General features: G+C 52.1%; 1 protein-coding gene across 1 annotated transcript; it reads left to right on the top strand.

The window, feature by feature from the left end:
- Nucleotides 1-347: 347 nt before the first annotated feature.
- Nucleotides 348-23,166, top strand: WLS (Wnt ligand secretion mediator). The gene is made up of 12 exons (XM_072343278.1): nucleotides 348-554; nucleotides 8,253-8,525; nucleotides 14,248-14,372; nucleotides 15,500-15,661; nucleotides 16,117-16,253; nucleotides 16,621-16,789; nucleotides 16,955-17,052; nucleotides 17,408-17,471; nucleotides 17,852-17,995; nucleotides 19,216-19,299; nucleotides 20,792-20,945; nucleotides 21,546-23,166. The coding sequence occupies exons 1-12, from the start codon at nucleotides 449-451 to the stop codon at nucleotides 21,653-21,655; spliced, it is 1,626 nt and encodes a 541-aa protein (XP_072199379.1). The 5' UTR covers nucleotides 348-448; the 3' UTR covers nucleotides 21,656-23,166.
- The last annotated feature ends 934 nt before the right edge of the window (nucleotides 23,167-24,100 follow it).

The raw sequence follows: 24,100 nt of genomic DNA, 5'->3' as shown, positions 1-24,100 counted from the left end.
CAGAGCCACAGCACCGCTTTGGAAATAACCTGCAAGGACCATCCTGGCTCCACGCGGGACCACCCAAAACCCAAACGCTCCGTCCGAGGCGATGTTCTGCATCCGAGCTCTGACAGCAGCGTGGCGCAGACCCTTGCGGTGCCCCATCGGTAGCTGCGAGGCACCAGCGCTGCAAAGCAGATGACGGCAGTGGGAACGAGCTCGTTCTTATGGGGCGCGCACGGGGATGCGCCCCGGGGCCGGCGCACCCCCAGAGCCCGCGGCGGGAGCGGCGCGGGGCCGGGCCGGGCGGGGCGGCGGTGCGGGGCCGGGGAGGGGCGGGGGGGCGGCGCCACGTGATGCGCTTCCCCGCTCCTTAAAGCCGCCCGCCGCGCCCGCCCCGCCACAATCACGGCCGCTCGGCCCCGCCGGCAATCAGTGCCGCGCCCGGCCCGGCCCCGCCGCCACCATGGCCGGGGCCATCATCGAGAACATGAGCACCCGCAAGCTGTGCATCGTCGGCGGCATCCTGCTGGTGTTCCAAGTCATCGCCTTTCTGGTGGGAGGTCTGATCGGTGAGTGCCGCCGGGCCAAACTTTCTCCCCCCGCCGCGGTGCCGGTGCTCGTTCCGGTGTCAGCGCCGCGCCTCCATGAGCTCATTAGCGCGGCTTTGTCGTTAAGCAAACATTGCTCCGCGGGCCCCTTTGTGCTGCCGGGCTGCCGTGCGGGGCTGACGGGCAGAGAAAAGTTTGCCCGGCCTGCTCGCGGCGTGCGCCTGGAGAAAGGCGGGGAGCCGTCAGCATGGCGACCGGTGCCGCGGGGCCCTGGAGCCGAACGCGCGGCCGCTTCTCTTCGGGCTTTTTTTTCCCTCTAATCTTTATTGTTGTTTTTTTTTTCCATCCCCTCCCCTCGTTTTTTTTTTTCCTTTCTGGTTTTTGGTTTCAGTTGTTCATTCTGCTCCCCCTCTTTCCTTACCGCCTCCCCATCTCCGGGCTGCGGGAGGAGGGAGCCCTTCCTGCCTGCGGCAGCGCTCGCCAGGCGGAAAGCGATGCTAACAGTAATAAGGAAAGCGGGGGATCGGGGGGGCCGCCCGTCCCGGGGCTGAGCACCGAACCCGGAGCGCGGCGGCGGCGTCGGATAGAGCTGCGGAATGGAGGGAGAAAGATGGAGGAGGGCGGGCCGGGGGCAGTCCCGGGGCTGGCGGTGGTACTCGAAAGCAGAGCGGGCGGGGATGGCTCCGGGCGGCCGCGCAGAGCACACACCGTCCCCCCCCACCCCCAGCCCCCCCGATGTTCGTCCCGGGTTCGTCCCAGCACTGCGGCCCGCAGGGTCGGGCAGCCCGGCCGTGTCCCGTGGCCGCCTCTGTGCGCTCCGCGGCTGCCACGCGTCGCCCTTTTTGCTGAGGGGATCGCGAGTGCAACGCTCTTGCAGCGATCTTTATTTCAGGGGAGCTGAGTAGCGGCAGCCGGCGTTCCGAGGGCAGCTCCATTGTTCTGCTGGTGCCCCGCGCTCCTGTCCCTGTGCAGTGCGGCTCTGGAGGAGCTGGAGAAATTCTGCTAAGTGTAATTAGCAAAACTTTGCTTTCATCCTCCTCTCGCTCCATCACAAAGCAGCCCCTGGCAACATCGGGCTAGAACTCGACATTTCTGCTCCTGTGGGCCAGAACCTGCTCTGAACAACACCAGGATCGGGTCTTCTGCCCTTTGCTTCAGAAGGAACTGGTTCAGATGCAGGTTACTGAACCCAATGCTGATTCATTGGACACGCACGGCTCCTTGGCCCGTGTTGTGCAGAGAAGCTGTGCTCCGTGTTCATAGGGGTGTCTTTGTTTTGCAGCAGAGCTCTCCATGCTCTTAAAGCATGAGCTGTGTGTACAGAACAAACCTATTGAAAGCTCTGCTTCTGGCTTCATCTGGGGGCAGGTGTGATAAACAGATGTGTTTGTGTTTAGGGTTGCATGGGCTGAACAGACCGCTTCCTTTCATCTCGAGATCTCTATGAAGCTGAACAGAGCTTGGATCTGTACATACACCATAAATGCCTCTCTCATTAGGGCCCAGCCCAGTGCTGGGCTCTGGAAGCTGCAGGCAGTGTGGCAGTGACTCAGGGCTCAATGCCTTTTTCAGACCTAGGGTGACTTTGTGTTGATCATACAGGGCACCTTCTGCCGGCTGGTGGGTCCTAGGGGTTGTTATGGGCAGACCTTCTATCGCTGCAAAACCCCACTGTGAGTCTTTGGGCAGGTAGAAGTGTGTTAATGCGGCACCCAGGCTGGGTCTGTGGCCGTTCTGCAAAGTGCCCTCCAGGATGGTGCTGGGGCAGCTGCTGGCAGCCTCGGGGCTGGGCTGTGAGTAATGCCGCTCCTGTAGCGCATGGGGGGGATGAGAGCTGAGGTGCCACTGAAATAGTGACCTGGTCTGGTTTGATCCAGCACGCCAAACAGACAACAAGAATCCGCTTATTTTAGTTTGTTCAGGTCTAGACAAACCAAAATATGTCCACAACGGGAGTGCAGCTACAAAGCGAGCCCGGCCGTTCCTCTAGCAGGGAGTCAGGTCATGTTTCAAAACAATGACTAAGTGCTCTATTTTAACAGATTATTTTGCAAGTAGAAAATACACAAATGCAACACATCGGTACCTGATACAGCCAGGAAGCTTCGTTCCTCTGGAGCTCTGCTTTCTGCCGGTCCTCGATGGAGTTTGTGAACAGCAAACTATTTATGCATGCCTTATGAAACCCCAGCATATTTCTGTTGGCATTTCTGTTCAGATGCAGAACTTCAATCAATCAGCATCCCCGGGGGTTTTTGCTTAGAAATGTGCACTGGCAAAACATGAGATGAAGGCAAACAGGAGTCATTGCTCACAGTTGCTCCTGCGGCATCTGGGAGCTCAGCATGAGAAGTGCCGGAAGGGGTGATTTCATGGGGCTGTTTCTTTGCTGCTCCCCGTGGAAGAAGCTGCCCCCAAAGCCCTCCTTGGGCAGCTGCTCCGTAGCCCGCTTGGAGGCGGTTCCTTCCAGCACTGCAGATTGCATCGGGATGGTCAGGGTTACCTCCTTCCTGTTCCAGAGCTGGCTTTGTGTACCAGCACTCAGTAGTGGATGCAGCAGTCCTACAGCTGGCCATACGTTCTGCAAACGTAACTGGCTGGAGAGGGGAAGGCGTTTATTTCCTCGCTGGGATGAGGGGATGCATTTGGGAGCAAGCGGCTCGGCTGCTTCCTTCTCTTGCTTTAAGAATGAGGGGAGGGGGGGAGGAAAGCAGAGTTGTTTTGACTGGAGCCAATAAAACTGCTGCTCGTGTGTCTTGCCCGAAGAGATAATGAGTCATGAGTGCAAATGGCTGAGCAGCTATCAACAATCCGGGCTCATTATCTACGTGTCGGCTTTGGCTCCCGAGCACTGAGTTTCCAGGATTTATTTTCCTTTCCTGGGATTTCATTACCTTCCCTGGGCTGAGGTGGGGGGAGGAGGCAGCAGGGCCCACCCCAGGGCTGCCATGGCAGGGAGCTGGAGGGTATAAACAGGACGGCTGCTTGCGAGGGTGGGCAGTGACAGGACAAGGGGGAATGGTTTTAAACTGAAACGGAGAGGTTTAGGTTGGATCTTAGGAGGAAGTTTTTCACCCCGAGGGTGGTGACGCACTGGCACAGGTTGCCCAAGGAGGCTGTGGATGCCCCATCCCTGCAGGCATTCAAGGCCAGGCTGGATGTGGCTCTGGGCAGCCTGGGCTGCTGGTTGGTGACCCTGCACACAGCAGGGGATTGGAGCTGGATGACCATTGTGGGCCTTTGCAACCCAGGACATTCTATGATTCTGTGGCAGCCCCCAGGCCCAGCTCAGCCCCCCGGCCCAGCACTGCACCATGGCCATGAATGCCAATGCCGTGCCCTGTGCAGTGCATTCCCAGCGCTGCAGTCTTGGCAGAGCTCTGGGAGCGGTGGAGAGCAGCCGTGAAAGGTCATTGTTGCCCAATTCCTCTTTGTAAGAGCTGCAACTGTAGCAGAATGGGCAAACGTGCCTGGAACCGGCAGCTCCCAGGCCGAGGGCTGTGCTGGGGGTGTGGAGGAGCGGCCGTCGGGGCTGGAAATCCTTCGGGGTAATTTTTTCTTTCTTTTTTTCCTTTCCCCACTCCCCTCACAGTTGCATCACGTTAAACTAAAGCTCTCTGGGCAGAGCTGTGTCCGAGATATGCTGCCCCTCGCAGCTTATATGCAGCGGAAGCTGCTCCTTGCACCTCTGTTTGGTGCTGCCTGGGCTCGGCTTTATCAGACGGCGGGCAGACTGCCCTGCAGGGATAACCGCTCAGCGGGGTGTCTGCTCTGCAGCAGGTAATAGCCCCGGCCTTTGTAGTGGAGGCGTCAGTCCTGTATGGTGCCTGGGAAGGGGGAAGGGGTGTGCACGGCACCTCTGTGCCAGCTCCAGCCCCGAGGTGTCCCCGAGGCGACTGTGTGTCTGACACCGCCGGCTCTCGTGGCATCTGGGCGGCTGCAGCTCCGTGAGAATCAGCTCATGGCTCCTCCTGCTCCAAAGGGGCTCTGCTGCACCCGCGGCTTCTTACCTGTGGGAAGTGCAGAAATCCTGGATGTGGGGCGCAGATGTGGGTTTGCTCGGGCAGGTTCATTCCTACAGCCCAGGAGTAAGAGATGCGCTGGGGAAGGCAGAGCCAGTGGCACCCAGCTGCAGGGCTGCACCGGCACCACTGCTGTAACTTTGCTTAGTTGTAGAGATCCAGTGGGTGATTTCAATAGACAGCGGCTCTGTATGCGAGATCTGCCTTCCATCTCAAGAAAAAATGACTTCTATGTAGGCTTGTAGAAACAGGAACCGGTGTTAGACCAGAGGAAAGGAAGGGTTTCTGCAGTGCTCGGTCATTAACGCTGGGTCGGTAGCAGCAAGGTTAGCAAGGAGGGAGGTGGAAAACCTTTGTGCTGTAATAAACACGAACTTATAAGTAAATATAACGTTATTCAGGTTCTCGCCGCTCTAGCTGGAAAACCTCCTTCTGTTGGATGATAAATTAGCTTGTTTATTCCTATCCTGCTGTTGGTTAGTGTAATGAAGCAGAAGCCCATTGTGTGTGCTCATTGGGTAGTGATGGCTCTGCACAGAAGGGGGTAATTGAGTAGAAAAGCAGAATGCTCCCGGTGCATGGGAGAAGTTAACACCGCATGAGGTCAGTGGGATTCAAGCTTTAATCAATGTAGACACAATGCAATTGAGATTTTGTAAAGGGCTTGTTTATGGTGCGAGAGCGAGGGTCAGTAGTTAATTGGAAGTGCTGTAGGTGTTCTAGATGAGAAGGTGCAAAATATATATCCAAGAGGGAAGAATGTGCGTGGGAGAAGAGGATGCTGCTGTGGTGCGTGGGCTGAGCGCCCTGTGTGCAGGGTTAGGGAGGAAGGAAAGATTTGCTTGAGAATCCATTGCGTTCATCTGTAACAGGCTGGCTGAGGAAGCGTAGCTCTGTAACGTGAAGCTTTGATAAGGGCATTTTTATACAAAAGCCAGAACGGAGGGTAGGATTTTGTCATTAATTAATTGTGCCTGTGTTGGCTGGGGAATGGACACCTGCCTCTTCAAACAGCCGAGCTGGGATGGCTGTCTGTGAACTGAAACTTCTGCAAAATGAATGGAAAAGATCGGTTTGTTTCACTCAATCTGCCCCTGGGCCCAGCAGTGAGAGGCACCTGCAGCCCACGTGCCCCTATCCCAGCTGGGGACATGGCTGCCACTGCTCCCCTGGGTCTGTGGGGTGGGATGCTCCGTTCCTGCAGAGCTCAGCCCAGCAGTGTGGGGGTGGAAGCAGCAGGCAGGGCTGGATGCAGGGCTGGTGAGCCGAGAGGTCCCAGCTGTGCAATGGGTGCTCCCTCCTGCTCTGTGTAGTCTATGGGAAGTGGAAGAATTTTGATTCCACTTGAGATGGAGGAGAAAAACCCTCAGTGTTTGGCAGTGGGATGGCTGCCAGCGCTGATAGAACGCTGTGCTGGATCAGCTCACAGGATCTCTGGCTTCTCTGACCAGTCAGGAGATGTGAAGTTTGCTGAGATGCCTCCTTCAGCTCCTCTCCTTTGAAGCTTTTGTGTAACCTTGCCATCTTCTGAGTCCCAGATGAATCACAGCTCATGATTCAACACAAGGCTGAGCAGTTTGGGATCATTCAAAAGCTGAATTTGGCTTCTGATTTCCTGTGTCCTTTTTAGTGGCTGCTTTGTCCTGCGGACAGAGTTACGCCAGCTTGAGCATACAAATGTTCTGGTAGACAATGGCCTGGAAGGTTCCTCAGCACCCGTGGAGTGGCCCCAGCCCTCAGACCAGGGATGTCCTCGGGGCTCCCACGGGTCCCAGCAGCCCCACAGGGCGGAGGCTGCCTCCTGCCTTGCGGCTGGGGAAGGGCCTGACTCCTCATCCCAGCCGGCACAGCAGGAGCACGGCTGGGGCTTATCTGCTGCCCCGGCACTCTTTGTGGGCAGGCATATACATCACACAGTACGTCAGACAGAGCCACCCCACCTCGCAGCCCACGGACTGAGCGGCTGAAGGCAGCCTGCTTGGCACCGCTGCTGGCTGCAGTCCCTTGATGCTCGCTTTGTTTTGCATAGCACTTTGTAATGCTGTTAGTTGACTTGGCTGCAGTTTCCCGAAGTGTTTTTTTTCCACTCCATTCGACACTTGCTTGAATTTAATGGGAATGGAGCCAGACAAGTAACCCAAGCCAAGCGCCGACGTTTGTTTGGTGTGTTGCTCCCGACAAGAAGAATGTACAGGAATTGTCTCTTGCTCCTCAGAGCTGTAACTTTGGCAGGGGGATGCTCATATAAGCATGCCAGGACTTTAAAATTGTAATCAGCCTGTGATGAAAACGTGTATTTATGGCTGTAATGAGCTGCATCAAAGCGGGACACATGAGCCTTCCCTGCAGAAGTAACTGTATCTCTTAATTCAGAAATGCCTACTTCTAAATCACACAGATCTTACCACGTTGAGAGGCTCTGAGAGGGCTTGGCCTGACTATCTGCCTTCTTTCTCAGCAGCATTCTTCATACTCGCTCACAGCTGCAGTTTTAGGCTCTGCATTGAGCCATGTTGGGAGGACACTGTGCAGTACGAGTTCTGTGCTTAATGCACTGCTGATCCATCCCACTGTTGGTGTGGTTGCAGACCATCCTCAGCTTCCCTGGCTCCCTTCTTCCCTGCAGGTGCTGACATCTAATTGCCTGTTGCTCTGTGTTCACCTCCTGCTTTAATTCACAGAGCAGGACTGTTTCAGAGCTCCTCATTTTTCATCGGAGCGCTCTTACATTGCTGAATCTGCTCTTAACTTTCTAACTTCTCCCCATTTTCCTTCATAAAAGGATAGAACAGGTTTGGTCAGCCTCAGAAGTCTGAAGAAATAAATAAAACTCTTTAACAGCTCAAGTAGATTTAACCTGTTCCGTCTGCCTTCCAAAGCCTGTGAACTTGGGAGAAGCTTAATGAGAGCATGCCTTGATGCTTCATGAATAATACTTTGGGAAATAAGACAGCTCTGTTTCAATGGCAGCAGAATGCTCTGCGTGTTGTGCACACTTGTGCTGCTGCTGTGACCGTGGGCTGTGAGGAGCAGAACAGTCACTGAGCTCTATGACTGCTGGCACCTCCAGGTCGCGTTGGCTGCAGTCAGAGCTCACCAGTTCTGCAGTACATGCAGTAGCACTGAAATGCTGCCTTACCAAAGGGTGACAGAAGCAAGGCTGAACTGCCTTCACAGGAAGGCTCTGAGGGGCACAACTGTGTGAGGAAATGCATTCCAGGGTTTAAAAGCCTTTTCTTTGGGAGATGTGGAGGTGTCTGTGCTGACACTCAGTGGTGGAGGGCTGGCTGAAGGCTGATTGCATTTCTCTTCTTCTTTTATCCCTGTTTGCGCTCTGCATGTCCAACCATTTCCTCCTGGATGTAAAGCCAGAACAGGCTGATTGCCTGTGGCTTAGCTGTCTGAGGTGGGGTGTTGGGCATCTCCCTGACACAAGGTGGATGGGTGCCTGCTGAGCACCCTGCTGGTGGGGCAGGGCAGCTCTTTAGCTTTAGCTAATTTCTGATGTGATCCCATTATATCTGCAGACGTAACAAGGTTAACTAACTGCAGGATCAAGGAGCTGTGAAGCAGAATCACTTGATGCGTTTGTTTTGAGTTGCCTTCAAATAGTTGAAAAGGGAGCTGCATGTTTTGGTGGAGAAACCACTGCACAGGATGCTTAAAGACTCTAAAAGCACAATTCTTTCCCTTGCAGCTCCCAGCCCCACTACAGCTGTTCCTTACATGTCGGTGAAGTGCATCGATGTAAGGAAAAACCACCACAAGACCAAGTGGCTGATGCCCTGGGGACCCAACCACTGTGAGAAGCTCAAGGACTTTGATGAGGCCATCAGCAGGCAGATCGAGGCCAATGACATCGTCTTTGCTGTGCACATCCCTCTCCCCAGCAAGGAGATGAGCCCCTGGTTCCAGTTCATGCTCTTCATCATGCAGCTGGACATCGCCTTCAAGATGGACAATGACCTGAGTAAGTTGCACCCTGCCTATTATTACTTACTGTGCATGTTTCCCAGCATCAGTTTCGTGTTGCCTGTGTGTGGTACCATGTGCTAATTGCTGAGCACCCAAATGCAGGGAGATGATGCAGAAAGGCAGGAGTTAGCAGTGAAATGGTACAGTGCGGGCCATTCCATAACTCAGGTGCTCAGAGCCCCATCCATGGTCTTGGGTATCTCCAGGGATGGGGCAACCACAGCTCTGGGCAGCAGTGCTGGGCCCTCACTGCTTCTGAGGGAAGAACTTTCCTGTGATATCTACTGCAATCCTCTCCCCTTCTTTTAGTTTAAAACCATTCTCCCTTACCCCGTTGCTCTCAGACTGTGTAAAACTAAGGCCTGCCCTGGTTTAAATCCAATAGTTTGCTTTCATAGCATGCACTCTGGGGGGGTTTTGCAGTACTCCCAGGTAGTTCAAGTTGTGTGGTGCCCAGCACTAGCTTGCAGTACATCAAGGCCCTCTGGGGGCAATTTTTGCCTCTGGTCATATAGAATCACTGAGGTTGGAAAAGACCTCTGAGACCATCCACTCCAACCATCCACCTACCACCAGTATTTCCCACTAAACCACGGCCCTCTGTACAACTTCAAAGTGTTTTGTGAACACAAAACAGGTTCTGGCAGGTGCTGAGATTCGTTGGTGCTTGGGTTGCATTTGAGAAATGTGGATGCAAAATAAGTTAGCTCACCTTGAAGCTACAGTGGCCCAAACGAAATGGCCAAACCATTCAGGTATGGGAAGAAGCGACTTAGTGGGATTTACCCTGTGCCTGGGAGGAGGTGAACTGCACACACACACAGAACAAACCTACTGCAGGGAGGCGAGGAGCAGCTCGGGCAGCCTGCTCTGCCCCCTACCAAATGGCAGCTGTAGGTGTGTCTGCGTGTTCTGAAGCTGTGGAAAATCCCTCTCTTAACAAGTGCAGCCTGACAGCAAACAAACAGTTTGCCTCTCAGACTGGTCTAAACTGGGGCCTTGGCGGCTGTTTGGCTGGAGCAGCCATGTAGCTTATGGGCACTAAGTTAAAAATGGGGCTTTCTAAAGCGCGCATGTACTCTTAACCCTATAATCATCTCTAACATATGGAGAAGCTTTGTGCCTTCCTCACTTCCCAGGCTTCAGCAAGCTGCTGTACAGAGCCAGGTGTACAGAGCCATCACACAGAGCCATCACACAGAGCCATTGCTGTTCTGAGGCTGGAAGCACTGAGCTGGAATAAGCACCTGGCCGAGCACCTGGGGCAGGCTCTTAAAATGCTTAACGAGCTTTTGACAGGCATTTCTCCTGCAATTGCAGAGCCTTTCCTTCCTCTCCTTACTCCAGCTGCTCAGTCACCAACTCCTTCAAGGCTGGGAACTGAGGTTAAAAGCAGAACAGCTTGTCTGGTTAGTAAAAGCCAAGTCTTGGGGACGGGCTGCCCCACTCCCCAGCACTGGGGGCTCACTTGGAGCTGCTGGTGCTCCCAGGTTGTCAGAAGTGTTTGGAGAGAGGCATGCCAATGCTCTGCATTGTGTGAGCTTATTGGCATGTCCTGAAGGTTTCCTTTCATTGGCTGAGGAAAGCTTAGAAATGCTGCTTTCCTCCCCTTTTTGTCAAGCTGAAGTTAGATGCAAATGAAGTGTGAAGTCTACAAAAGGAGCGGATAACGCTTGCTAAGTTGTGTTGTAACAGATTTTAAAAGGAAAAAAACAAAAAGCAAGGAACTTCTTAACCTAAAATAATTGAATGTGTCTGGATCTTGCTGCCAACTTCGCTTCAAGAGTTTCATTTAACGTACAATTGGAACTGGTTCTGAAGAGCAGGTGGGCTCACCTTCACCTCTTGTTTCCCAGTGACACAGAACGTGCCCCTGTGCACATGGGAGATTCATTTCTCACTCATTTTCCGACCTGCACTGCCACAGATTTGGGTCATCTGCTTTAATGGGGAGCACCAGCCCTGCTCAGAGCCGGGGGTTGGCTAAGGACACCCGCGTTTATCAGAGGGCAAACAGGACGGTATGGAGGATCTTCTATGAGTTTTATGTCTCCAGAAAAACGTTTATGTCTCTTTTTATACCCAGTGAGTTTAAAATGTTAATAAGTGAAAGACTCCTGGCTGCCCTGCTTTAGAAAGAAGTTGTGCACAGCTGCGTGCTCCCGTTCCAATCTGTGTGATTGGGGCCTCTGCTCGGCTTTGTAATTTTAGAGTTAGTGAAGTGTGGAAGCATAATGCAAATGATTGTAAAGCTTCTCCTGTTTGCTTACATGAGCTTCTGCCCAGATAGCAGATTAGCATGCAGCTGGCACACAGCTGTGTCCCAAACGACTTCTGTATTTTTAGACTATTGTAATGGCAGGGAGGATGCCCTGAGTGAATACTGTGCTAGAGTGGATCCTGGAGGAGTTCTTGGGTACTGAACAGTCAGCAGTAACATGCACCAAAACTCTGGCTGTGCTGAGAGCACGGGAGGCACAAAGCAGCCCCATGCCTGTGTATGGAACCAGTCACATTGGAAAAGACCTCAAAGATGCCCAGCCCACACCCCCCACGTCCCTCAGTGCCACATCTCCACGGCTCCAGTATACCCCAGGGACAGTGATTCCCCTCAGCCCTGGGCAGCTGTGCAGTGCTGAGCATTCATGGAAGAGTTGTTTGCTAACAGTCCTGCGATTGGGGTGTCAGATCTCTGGGCTGGGAGCCCCAGCAGGATGGCATCTTCTCATAGTTGGCCATCCCTGGAACGCACAGGTAGCAAGACCAAGCAAGCACATCATGAAATGAACACAGACAAGCTTGGTAGGTGTATTCAGATCAACCTGTGATACTAGAGAGGCTGGCACAGTGCTGCCAACACCAGAGCTGGTTTGCTGGGCTGCAGATGACCCAGGCAGTATCTCCATGCCCTGCGCTGGCCAGGATTGCTGAGGCTTTGCTCTACACCAGGCCTGACTTGCACAGCTCTGGCTTCTGGTGCCAGATAAGGCAGATTTCTGTCTGCATATTCATACCTTTTGTTTCGGGAATTTCTGGAGGATCTTGTTTGGCATGCATGGAGGAACCAGGCCATGACTTCCCTTGAATGCCTGCATCTGAAAGGCGGAGCGAAGGTTCCTGCCAGCCGGTCCTCCTCCTTCCTTGTGCGGTCCTTCCCCTCCTGCTGTGCCTCAGCCTTGAATTATTAAAGCGCTGCACTCTGTCCCTGCTTCTCTGAGCCTCTTCTCAGCCTGAATTCACTTTTTTTTTTTTCCCCTAAAAAAATAACAAATGATTTGCTTATCTATTGGGAAGGCCGTAGTGCTCACCCCATAATGCTCACCTCTGTACCGCTGACCAGAGATCTCTTGGGATGTGGCTGTTCCCATGCTTTCTGGTCTCAGAACTGTCCCATATGGGTTTGTGTGATGGGGAAGAAGGTGCCAGAGGTGCGTGGAGGTGGATGCCTCCATGGAAGAGTGGAGTACAGCAGCAGGGGCTCTTCCTTATTCACTTACAGCCAAACAGCAAGTCATTGTCCTTGGTTGTTCCTGTACAGAGACATATGTACCCTGCATTGACCACCTTGAAGGGTCTTTACACCAAACTCTAATCTCAGGGGAGATGTTACCCCCATGTAGAGAACGATGGAGATTCAGGCATGGATGATAATTCATTACTTTGCAAACACACTGGTATATATTTTCTGCTGTCTGGTTTTCATCCTCGATGGCAGCAGCAACGCTTGGATTACAGAGATGAAATAACGAAAGCTGTTTTTGTTGGATCTAGTCCCAAGCATTCCGGTTGGTTTTATGGCTTCTGAAATGGAGTTTGCAGTTCTTTTTAATTGGGCCAAATTCAACCTTATGTTCCCATTTATCTGTTTTCACTGGTCTTCTAAATAGCGGATCTGAGATGGCAAATGCATGTTTCATGGAAACCTAACCAGTGCCTGTGGGAAGGAGCTCGATATCAGTCAAGATGGTGCAGATCACATGTGTGCAAAGAAATGCTCAGAAAAATCTAGTTGCATCCACATTAAGGCATAACAGAACCACCTCCAAGCGCTGTATAAATAGCAAGCTGAAACCGCCGATCCCATCCACGCCCCTTCCCATCATTTTGGATGAGTATGCCACCACGTCGTCCCCACACAGATGTGACTGAAAAAGATGACAGATATAAAAGACGTGCATATCCCATGCACAAAGTTCCTTGTGGACATGAAAGGGTCCCCTGCAGTATTATGAAGGCCAGGTTTGTTTGGAGCAGCAGAGCGTTCCAGGCGTGCTGCTGCATCTGTCCAGGGACCTGCAAGTGTGAGCAATTAGCAGCAGTGAGAGCGCGGGCAGGTTGCAGCAAGAGCAGTGTCTGGGCCCTGGCACAGCGAGCAGCAGTGCACGTGAAGCCCCAGCAGCTCTCTGAGGGGCTGCTGATGGATGGAAGCAGGCTAGGTTGTAGCACACACGTGCTGCAGAAGGCATGCTTCTTTCAGAGCCTTCCCTTGGAGCCATGCCTGGTAAAGAGGAGGATTTTACATCTGGTGGAGCTGGTACAGGCTTGCCTTGGGCTTTTAAGCTGTTTGTGTTGCTGCTTGGCAGACTTCAGCTGTAATTCTTTCAGTTTCGTGAGCTGACTTGCTTGGAGTCCCTCAGAAAGTGTTCTAGCCCCATTTCCTCCTTGCAGCAAGATCCTGGCAAGAGCATTTTTAAAGGCAGGTATGCCACATATTCCCCTTATTCTTCCTAGAAGGAGGTCCAGAAAAGACATGAAACCCAGGAACCCTCCCCTCCTAATTCATTGTTTGCCCCTGTAGTTTTCCCTCCAGGTGCGGGGCAGGATGAACGTGCTGTGTGGATGTACCTGATGTTTCAGCTCTGTGTGTGTTTGATGTGCAGGCTGGTGCCTCTGTGCAAGCAGAAAGCAGTCAGTGCTGGGCTGGGGGGACCTCAAAGTCCTGATGTAGAAAGGCTTCATTTACATGGTACGTGCAGGAGTCATTTAGGATCTCCTTGGCAGAAACACCTGTGTTAAGGAACGAATTGCAGGCCTTCTTATTTAAGGTGTTGGGCCTTAATGTTTATGGCAGGTGATCTACATCCAGCAGAAACCCAGTGCTACGTTGATGGATGACTATCACATCTGAATGAACAAAGTGTACCATTAGTTGCACAGTTTTTCCTTTATACGGTTCATCTAACCACGTACAGCACATACAGTTGTATGCTTCATCTTATTTTGTGAGCAAATGCTGCTTCAGTGCCAACTGGAAGTAAACGCAGTGATGCATTCTGCCACATCCTGATGTGGAAGGAGCTGTTGTGTACCCCTGTGCTACCTGCAGCAGCAATGTGGGCCAGCTCGTCCTCCTATCCCCCTGCCAGCCTGCAGCGAAGGCTGCTGGTGGCTGTCTGGCTGCCTGTGTGTCTCTGCAACCATCTGGATCCCAGACTATTGCTCCTAATGCTGCATGAATAAGTAATGCTCTTCACCCACAACCATAGCACAGCTATGTCATGGTATGTCAGCAAGATGCTGGAGCTTCATGACTGGTAAAAATCAGGTTCTTTCTCTTCTACCATAAAGGAGAGAAATATTTTGGTCATTTGAACTGTGCCGTTTGGAATGCAAAAGGTGTGTGCCTCTCGTAGGTCCTTTCAACGTGCAGAGGCTCTCCTACCTTTGTGGTGTTCTGTACCACTCCTAAGAATCTCCATGTTTCCTCTCTCTTGCAGAAGAAAATGCAGAAATTACCCTGGATGTGTCCTTAGCGTATCGTGATGACATGTTTAATGATTGGCAAGAAATAGCACATGCAATAGAGATCAGGAAGCTGAAATGCACCTTTGGCTCCCCAAAAGTAAGGTGTTCCGGTGGTGCTGGAGGTGGGGAGGTGTGGGATTGCAGTGGGAATTGTTCTCTTCCTTTTCTTTCTGGTGTTTCTTAGGATTGTTCACCTGTAGCTTTCAAGCTTGCCGCCTTCTCTTGGCTCTAAGGCTTTAAAAATGGAATGAGCTCCACATGCAGTCTGGTTCTGTTTGGTGGTATAAGAGATGAAGTCGGACAGTAGGTAAGGGAGGTGTGAGGTCAGTGCATAGATCCAGCTACAGGCAGAGTCGGAGGCTTTGGGGCCTGTGTACCCCACACCGCTCTAAAGCTTTCAGACCTTTCTGCCTTGTGCTTCCGTGATGCACAAAACCTTGTTATTCAGAGGGGGCAAAGAAACATCCTGCAGCACTCACAGAGTGCCGCAGGGTGGGAGCCGCTTAAAATAACTCCTTAATGCCTCAAGCTACAAAGCTTACGCATAACAGCCACAAAGCTTATGAGTAAGGAGCACAACTGGCAGTGAGAACAGAGCCTTCTGTTTGAATCCCTATTTCTTTTCATGCTGCAGACTGCGATTCCCGTACTCAAATCAGTCTGGTGTCTTCAGCATGCTTTTTGCAGCCCTGTGCCTTGTTCTCCTGTCTCATAGTCCCCCTCAGAAGATCACCTCTACCCTCCCGTAACCCCCGTACTGTTCCATAGAGCCGTACATGCACAGTAAATATGTGTAAGGTATGGAGGAGAATACTGCTGGTAAAACAGGACTTCAGACACTCCAAATTTAAACATGGTGGGAGAGGTTGCAGATTAGTTTTGGCTCAAGCTGTATTTGCTGCTGGAGGGACTTTAGGTCCCAGAGCAATCTTTCATCTTGAAAGGCTGCACTTACTTGAAGCAGGGCTTAGGAGTCTGAGACGTGAACCTATTTGAGTTTAAATGCTATCGACTCAATGACCCAAAAAAACAAAAAATTAAAGGAGAAAGGTCCCCAGGCTGCTGTGTCCCCAGGCTGCTGTGTCCCCAGGCCTTAGGATAAGATGGGGAGGAGCAGGTGATGTCAGTGCCGGTGATGCTCCCAGCTGAGTTCACTGCTGGGGCTCATGTGGCCGCGCGCTGTGCAGGACGCAGCTGACTGTGCTCCTACCATCCTTTCTTTAGACTCTGGAGTCTGAGGGCCGTCACTACGACTGCGACTTCCTTCCCTTCATGGAGATCGGCAGCGTGGCTCACAAGTACTACCTCATCAACATCCGCCTGCCCGTGAACGAGAGGAAGGGCATTAATGTGGGCATCGGGGAAATCAAGGACATCCGCCTGGTGGTGAGCCTCGTCCCGCCGCCGCGCTCAGCCAGCTGCTGGTGGTGGCTGCAGACGGCGGTGGGAGGACTTGTGTCTGGAGCACTGCATTAATTTGGCCTCTGCTTTTCCCACCCGCGGTGACTGAGCTTCATGGGGATCTTGTTACTTGTCTGGGAGCAGCTCTGTCCGCTTTTTTCCACGCTGTGTCAGAAGTGCCTCTCTGACCGCTTTCTGCCTCATGGTGGAAGCTGTGGCTTTTGGCTTTTGTTTCCAGGACTTCTGAGGCCTCCTCAGATGGTCTGGGTGCTAAGCAGGCTAAGCTCCCTTCCTGCCTTGGCCGGACCATGTCTTTCAAAGGCTGCTTGCATCTACGTGTGCTTGCATGATAAACTCGTGTCTCTCCCGCCGGCTCCTGTAAGCAGAAGCACAGTCATGATGTCAAAACTCGCGTCACATCGCACTTTGTTTCTCCTCAGGGAATCCACCAAAACGGAGGCTTCACGAAAGTGTGGTTTGCCATGAAGACGTTCCTCACCCCCAGCATTCTGATCATCATGGTCTGGTACTGGAGGCGGATCACGCTGATGACGCGCGCTCCTGTCCTGCTGGAGAAGTGAGTGAGGGCACCGTGCTGGGAAAGGTGGCCCTGAGGCAAAGGAGATCCGTGCCAAGCAGGTCCTGGCCGTGCCAGTCAGTGTGCCAGGCAGGGCAAACAGCTGGGAGTCAGGAACTGTCTCTTCTCCCTCCTGTCCACTCCCTCCACCAGTAGATACCCACCAGTAGATACCCGTAGCATCTCTTCTGTTACGGAAACCCCCCAGAAAAGGAATAGCTGCATTTCCCCCGGAGGAGCTGAGTCCTTCCTTGAAAATCTGCCACCTCTGCCCAAACAACGTGGGGTCTTTCTGTCACTTTTTGGGCACAACTCTGGCTTCCGTGGCTTTGCAAACTGCAAAGAGATGGTGTTTCTGTCTCTCCAGGGTCATCTTTGCTCTGGGAATTTCCATGACGTTCATTAACATCCCAGTGGAGTGGTTTTCCATTGGATTTGACTGGACGTGGATGTTGCTCTTTGGAGACATTCGACAAGGCATTTTCTACGCCATGCTGCTGTCGTTTTGGATCATCTTCTGCGGAGAGCACATGATGGTGGGTACCGCAGAACAGAAGGTGGTTTCCATGTCCCCCCCTTGTAGCAATACCAGAATCCTTTGGTGGGCATTGCAAACAGTGCTCTGGGGACTGGTTCCAGGTGAGAGGACTGCAGGCTAACTTGCTCTTTCTCGCTTCTCCTCCTCCCCATCCTTCAATTAGGACCAGAATGAGCGGAACCGCCTCTCGGGGTACTGGAAGCAGGTTGGACCCATAGCTGTTGGCTCCTTCTGCCTCTTCATCTTCGACATGTGTGAGAGGTAGGTGTCACAGCCCTCCAGCCATGTGCCCCAGGAGCCTTCCCTCAGCAGTGGGCAGAGGCTGGTGGCTGCCTTCAAGCACGCAGGTTCATGGTGCCTTGGACCTGTGTGGGTAGATGTGCAGCCCTGTTTTGTGAGAGGGGAGGAGACTCCTAGTGAAGATGCTGAGGTCTTTAGGCACCTCACAACTGCACATCTTGTCCTGTAGGGCCAGAAGGACATGCCTCCCACCTCTGTGTCCTTGTTCCCCACAGGGACAAGCAGCAGGGGCAGCTCTCTGTAGGCTGTAGAACAGATGAGGGGTTCTCTGTGAGCCTCTTGGCCAATATGACAGCTCTGTGTCTTTTCTCTGCAGGGGAGTGCAGCTGAAAAACCCCTTCTACAGCATCTGGACCACTGAGGTTGGCACAGAGCTGGCTGTATCCTTCTACCCGGTCTGGGCAGGTCTAGCACATGTTGTCGGTGGCTAAGGAAGGTGGACCTGCCCTGTGGGTGCTGCTGCCTGATACCTGCAGCCATAGGAGGCTGCCTTCTTCCTGGCTGGCCAGAGCCAGGGCACTGTGGGGTCCCATGGTGGACAAGGAAGCTGTGGTGGGAGGTTTGGTGCTGGATGCTGGGACCAGTGCTGTGCTCGGAGACATGGAGATCTGTGAGGCAGCACAGGGGTTCCAGGTCCTGGTGTTAACACAGACTTCCCACCAGGAGGTTAATAATGACCATCGGGATCATGTTAGAAGTGTATCACCCAAATGATATTTTCTCTTATTCCATGCCATTTTCTTTTGACTCTGCCGCTCAGATGGCCTTTATTATAGTCGCAGGAATCTGCTTGTGCCTCTATTTTCTCTTCCTGTGTTTTATGGTCTTCCAAGTGTTCAGAAACATCAGTGGGAAGCAGTCCAGCCTGCCAGCAATGAGCAAGGCCCGCCGCCTGCATTACGAGGTAGTCACTCCTTGCTGCACTGAGCTTTTGTTTTTAAAATGTCTTTTCACCTGAGGGCTCTGCTGAAACCTTCACTATCACTGCAGGCCAAAATCAGACGTATTCAGTTCATTTCCCCCCCCTTGTAGTCCCTGTGTGTTATTTCTGCCCTTGCTCTTTACCTGCCGCACAGCATGAGCAGCTCACTTCAGGCGCTTGAGCTGAGAGAGCCTGTTGTTTTCACGGCTGTGCACCCATCTATCACCAGCATCATTCTGTGCAGTATGGTCAGCTTTCAGCAGGTTGGTTATCACTCACCAGGAATGCATGTGAAATGCATGTGAAAACGGCACTCAAAAGAATGTGCACAAGACATTGAGCAGCTCTTCCATCTTTCCCTTTAGCAAGAGGCAGAGGATGTTGCCTTGTGCTATAGAGCTGTTGTGGCCGTGCTGTAAGTAGAACCGTCTGGCAAGCACAAGTCTGGTCTGGGAAAGTAAAGCTAATGGCCATTTGTTGTTACTTTATAGCCCAGTAATGATGCACACACGGAGATTGCCATCAAAATTCCAGAAGTTGTTTAAAAGACACAAATATTTTCAAAGTGAAAACTTAACTAGCAAAAACAAATCCAGTAGACGGCAGGATTCCCAGCTGAGAGCCTCAAATAGATCGTCTTAGTTTTTGCACTGCAGAAGAATGTATATTGTAATTCTGGCAAGCGCTCGGCACTGCTGCAGCTTCCTGCAAGCTCTGGGGTGGGAAGCAGCCCATGCAGACCCCTGCCATCACAGCCCAGCACCCTGTTGCCTTGCTAAGACCTGGATACTCTCTGCAGTCTTTGCTGAGCAGAAATCGGGAGCCCCCAGGTGGGCTGTCTGGTGGATGGAACCCGCAGCTCAGCCCGCCCTGCCTCCTCTCCCACGTTAACTCTTCATCAATCAGTCCCAAAAGCAGCTGTAATGGAAAGCAAGAGCTGTCGGGACACGCACGGCCCGCTCGGAGCATTGGGGAGGAATGCAGACGTGTGGGGAGCGGAGAATATTGGCTGTCGTGAACGTAGTGCAGAGGAGTGGGTGGAGGTTGTTTTGGTTTGGGGTTTCGTGGGTTGGACCCTTTTTTCCTTCTTTCTTTATTTCTTCCTTTTATTTTTTTATCCTCGTGTCCTTTACACGCTAAAAAACAAGGATGTGTTTTTGTGGATTCTGTTAATGTGACCGGTGACATTTCTCTCCAAACAGGGGCTGATCTTTAGGTTCAAGTTCCTGATGCTCATCACCCTGGCTTGTGCAGCTATGACAGTCATTTTCTTCATCGTGAGCCAGGTGAGTGGGACAAAACGCAGCTGCGCTGGGGAATATCACCCCCAGATTCTGCAGTGGCCAATGGAGTCACTTGAGGTTCAGAGAGACCAGGTGTGCGTCTTGGAGGCACGTTTGGTGATAAGTTGCTTGTTAAGAAATTGTGTTCCTGTATTTGAAGCCCTGCCATGGAATTGCTCCGGCTGAAACTCCCCCCAGCCTTTGGCTCGCAGGGCCCGTGTTTTTTGAAATATCAGCCATTTCTGAGAACTCAGCAAGAGCAAAAACGTTCTGTTCGCATTAAAAGCATCTGGTGGCTTTCTATACCCACAAAGAAAGGCCAGAATTCAGCCTTTCTGGGCTCTGACTTCACAACCCTGTTGTTTCTAGCAGGATATATACCTACTTATTCCGAGCTATGATGCAGTCTCTCTGTATGCATGAGCTTATATAGCTGTTTAAATATACTTTGATGGTTTACTTCAAGTAACAGTTCACTGTTAAGATTGCATCTGTTTCAAAGCTGCCATTTAAGGCTGTTCCTAAGCATAGACAGCTTGCAGCTTCAGGAGAGCAGTGGTGTACAGCTTTGCAAATCCAGTACAACAGAATTATCCCTGTAGGATTAAGTTCTCTCTCACTGCACTGCTTATGCTTTGGGGTACGTGGTGAGTCCCAGTGGAAAACACTGGGACTTTGCTCTTAGAAACCTGCCTGGGCTGAAGCAGTCTTCACCAATGCCAGCTGGTGGTTTGGTTCATCACTGAGCATCAGTGACCTTAGCTGTAACACAAAGACTCTTGTCCAGCAGCTCTTTTCAAGGTGAGCTTCTGCCTTCCCCTGAAGGCAAGGTCATGCTGCTGTGGCTTCTCTTTGGAGCAGAATGTCCTGTCATTTTCATATCAGGAGAAGGCATGCTGCTGTCTTGTGCCTTTTTCTTTAATGGAAAGACAGCATTTCAGTGTGAATGGTCTGTGTAATGTTAGTTTTGGTGATAGCTGGGTAAATCCTGACAAATCCCTGCGTGCTGGGGGCTGCTGCAGTCAGCCTGGGCCTCATAAGAGAGAAGCAGCAAGAAGGCACCCAGCAGACCAGCTCTTGGCATTATTCATGCTGCTTCCCCTTGCATAGAAGGCCTATTTATAGAAGGCTGGTGTTCTCAGATGTAAGTGGTTGTCTCTGAGGTACTGCCCTTTTTGTGGCGGCCTTTGCTGAACACATCAGCTGTGGCAGCCACATATTGCAGAATGTGAAGGATCGGATCACATTTAAGAATGATAAAGAAAGCCTGATGCAGTCCCATTGTAATCAGTGTTTTTTTCCTTGCAGACTGGGACCGAAGCAGAGAATTCATAGATACATGCCCTGCTATGTGTCTAGAGCCCCAGTCTCACGACACTGATGCTTTGCTCATTGCTTTTCTCCAAGCTGGAGCTGTAGTGGCCACATCTGCATTTTAGCAGGGTGAATGCAGAGCTCAGCTAACTCAGCTAACTGACTGCTTTCTCATGGGCAGGTGACAGAAGGCCACTGGAAGTGGGGGGACATCACAATACAGGTGAACAGCGCCTTCTTCACCGGCATCTACGGGATGTGGAACCTCTACGTCTTCGCACTCATGTTCCTGTATGCGCCGTCACACAAGAACTACGGGGAGGATCAGTCGAATGGTGAGTGGCTCTGAGGGGTCTGCTTGAAAACGCTTCATCAGGAGAAAGATGTGCAGTGGATGATGCCTTTTGTGCACCTTTATCGCCAAAGTTGCATGTTCAACACACTGAAATGTTGTGCAAATGACGACTTGTTCTTCAGAGCACTGTTGTGTTAGCAGACATCTTAATTATTGACTAGGTTGGATAGGTTTAAGTATTCAGCCATAGCTGTCTGAAACCTTGCAGGTTGGTTTGTTGTGCTCCTTGGTGTTGCCCAGCTGTAACCACATAGCTGCAAAATAAAGAGAACAGAAACTTGGGCAAGTGGAGAGTGGCAGTGCTCGTTTGCCTTTCAGTGACCTACAGCAGCACTGAGCTCTTCATCTGCCAACATGCTGGCGTTGTAATGGCCTCAGATAAAAGCATTCACACAAGCATGGAATGGCAAGGGTTGGAAGGGGCCTCTAAGATCACCTCGTTCCAACCCTGTGCCACACTGTAGAATAGCCCATGGCTCAGGTAACTCCCGAGAGCCCAGAGTGAGAACAGATCTTCTGCCCTGGAACTGCGCAGCGGCGCGTTGTGGGGACGCACATGTGGCATCGCTGTGTTTTGCAGGTGACCTGGGGGTGAGCAGCGGGGAGGAGCTCCAGCTCACCACCACCATCACCCACGTGGACGGCCCCACGGAGGTTTACAAGCTGGCTCGCAAGGAGGCTCAGGAGTGACACCGAGACGTCGGGTGCGGTGGCGGGCACAGGATGACGCAATGCCCTCCTGCAGGAGCCGTGTCTGACGTACCTTGCCTTGTGAGCACCACAGCTTGTGTGTTTGCACAGAGCAGCGACACCGAGCGGAACGTTTGTAAACTTTCATATGGTGTAGTTATTTCTGGGGGGAGGGCTGTGTATATTGTGTTACTCTCGAGCACATAAGTACCTGCTAGAAAAGCATTAATGTCGCAAAGTCACACATTCAGGTGTTAGGAGGTGGCAGACCTGACCTCGAGCAGTTCTTGTTGGGCAGCACGAAGCTGGTGCTGATGGCGACTTGGTGAGCGCTTCTGCTCTTCTCCTTGCGTGTGACTTCAAAAGGGGCTCAGGATGGCCTGGAGTTAATGCCTCGTTTTTCACAGAATCGTTAAGGTTGGAATAACTCCAAGACCATCAGATCCAAGCCCTGACCCACCCCCACACTGCCCAGTAAGAACAAGAGGCTGCCTTTTTCAGCCATCTACAATCACACTGAACCATGTGTGAGGTCTTCATTTCCCCCTGCAACTCCACAGCAATCCTCTGCCACTTGGATGAGGCACAGCTGGGGCGGGGGGTAGGCTGTGATGTTTTAAGTCCTAGAAGAACCTCCGTGCTCCATCACGAGCTTCACGGCTGTTTGTTACATACAGGGGAATGTGAAAGCCAGACTGCGGGAGCAGTGTGCGCTCCTGCCGCAGTCCTCACTGATGGGAGCTGTGGGTGGTGGTGGATGCCCCAGTCCAGGTGACGGCTCTCATGTGCTGCTGTGTCTGAATGACTGAAATCGCTGTAGCGCAGAAGTGCTGCCTGCTTCTTGCAGAAGTCCCTTCGGATGGGTTTGGGTACTTGAACTGGAACACTGACCGTTTTTGCTAAGTCTGTATCTTTGTAAGGCGGGTGCTGGTGCTCCTGGACTCCCAGTGCAAGTGCTGGGGCCTTCAGCACGGGTGGCAGAGAGCAGCTCGTGAGCCACGTGCTGAAGGAAACAAGCAGTCGGCAGAGCAAGCGGGGTGTATGGCAGCAGATCTGCCACGCAACGTGAGTTCCGTGTACGCACAGCCCCAGCTCCTGCATCCCCCTCGGCTGAGCGCTCGACTTTGCAACTTTAATGTTCTTCTTACGCTGGGTTCTTACGTGATATTTATGTTGTCCCCATAGCTGTGTTTCTTTTACGGCATAGTATAGCGTTGCATTTTTGTAAAGGCTCTTTACAAATGGGGCACTGCAGCTTTAAAACCAAATCTTGTGTCCAACACTAACAACTTGTTTACGGGGTGTGTGTACGTGTGAGCTGTGTGTGTGTCTCCGGTTTTCTTTCTTACTCCCTAAGCCCCACTCATACGGCTCAGAAATAGTCCCTGGATCTTACTGAAGTATATCCTTTGTTTGTTTAGGTTGAGTTCACTTTTTACAGAATGCTTTTAAGCAACCTGGAAAACGTGTAGATTTGTTAATTTAAATAAAATACACGGTATTGTGGTTTTTTTGCAGGCCTGGTCAATGGCTGCAGGGCTACAGCCTTCCCACTGGGGCTGCTCCTTGTGTTTGGTTCCCGCTGCAGGCAGCAGCTGTGCAGAGTGCTGCTGGGGAAACATTTGACCCTTCCAACCCAACAGTGTTATGATTCTGTGACTCACTTGAATGATTCTCTCGCATCGTTTTTCGGACGCTTTGGGCTGTGATGCCAATGGCTTTTTGTCCTGCAGCTCCCTGCTTTGGGAGCAGTCACGGGCAGCGCTGACTCTCCCTGGTTTCTGTAGGACTTGCCGAGTTCCTGTTGCAGAAGGTGCAGCCCTGGGGCTGGAGAGGATGCAGAGCGTGGGATAGGAGTAGGTCTGCACCACTGTTTGCTTTTTGTCCAGGCTCCACCACGGCCTCAAGGTTTGTGTGCCCACCTCCATTGCTGCTGCATTCCATATTCCAAGCGCCCACTGCTTGGGGCTGTTCCCCTGGAAGGCTCTGGGCATGGGGTAAAATCCCACCCCTTCTGGCAATGGCTGTGAGTGTGGATGCACAAGGTGCCTTTAGGTTTGCTCCAGGTGCCTCTAGTGGCACAAGCAGCACAGCCTTCCCGCAGGAGGCAAACTGCTCTCGGGATGGCCATGGAGCAAGTGGGGAATGCTGCATTGACTACATTACGTGGTTGCTGCCTTCAAGATGAGAAATAAAAGTTTCCCAGGGGTTACGCTTGGGAAACAATGGGAAATTGGATGAGAACAGATTGAGTTCAGGATCCCAACCACTACAGCAGGAGCTGCCCTGATAACAGCGAGTCACATTGCAGGGGAGCTCCCTGCTGAGGGCTGCTCGGAGGCTCAGGGAGGAGCTGAAGGGAGGGCGGTGCTTGCAGGCCCTGCTGGATTGCAAAAGAGCAAATTCATGTATTTTTCAATAAGCATCAAGCCTCCAGCACCCTCC

The sequence above is a fragment of the Excalfactoria chinensis genome, chromosome 8 (assembly GCF_039878825.1).
Source record: "Excalfactoria chinensis isolate bCotChi1 chromosome 8, bCotChi1.hap2, whole genome shotgun sequence".
Lineage (NCBI taxonomy): Eukaryota > Metazoa > Chordata > Aves > Galliformes > Phasianidae > Excalfactoria > Excalfactoria chinensis.
This window is presented reverse-complemented; position numbering and strand designations above follow the sequence as displayed.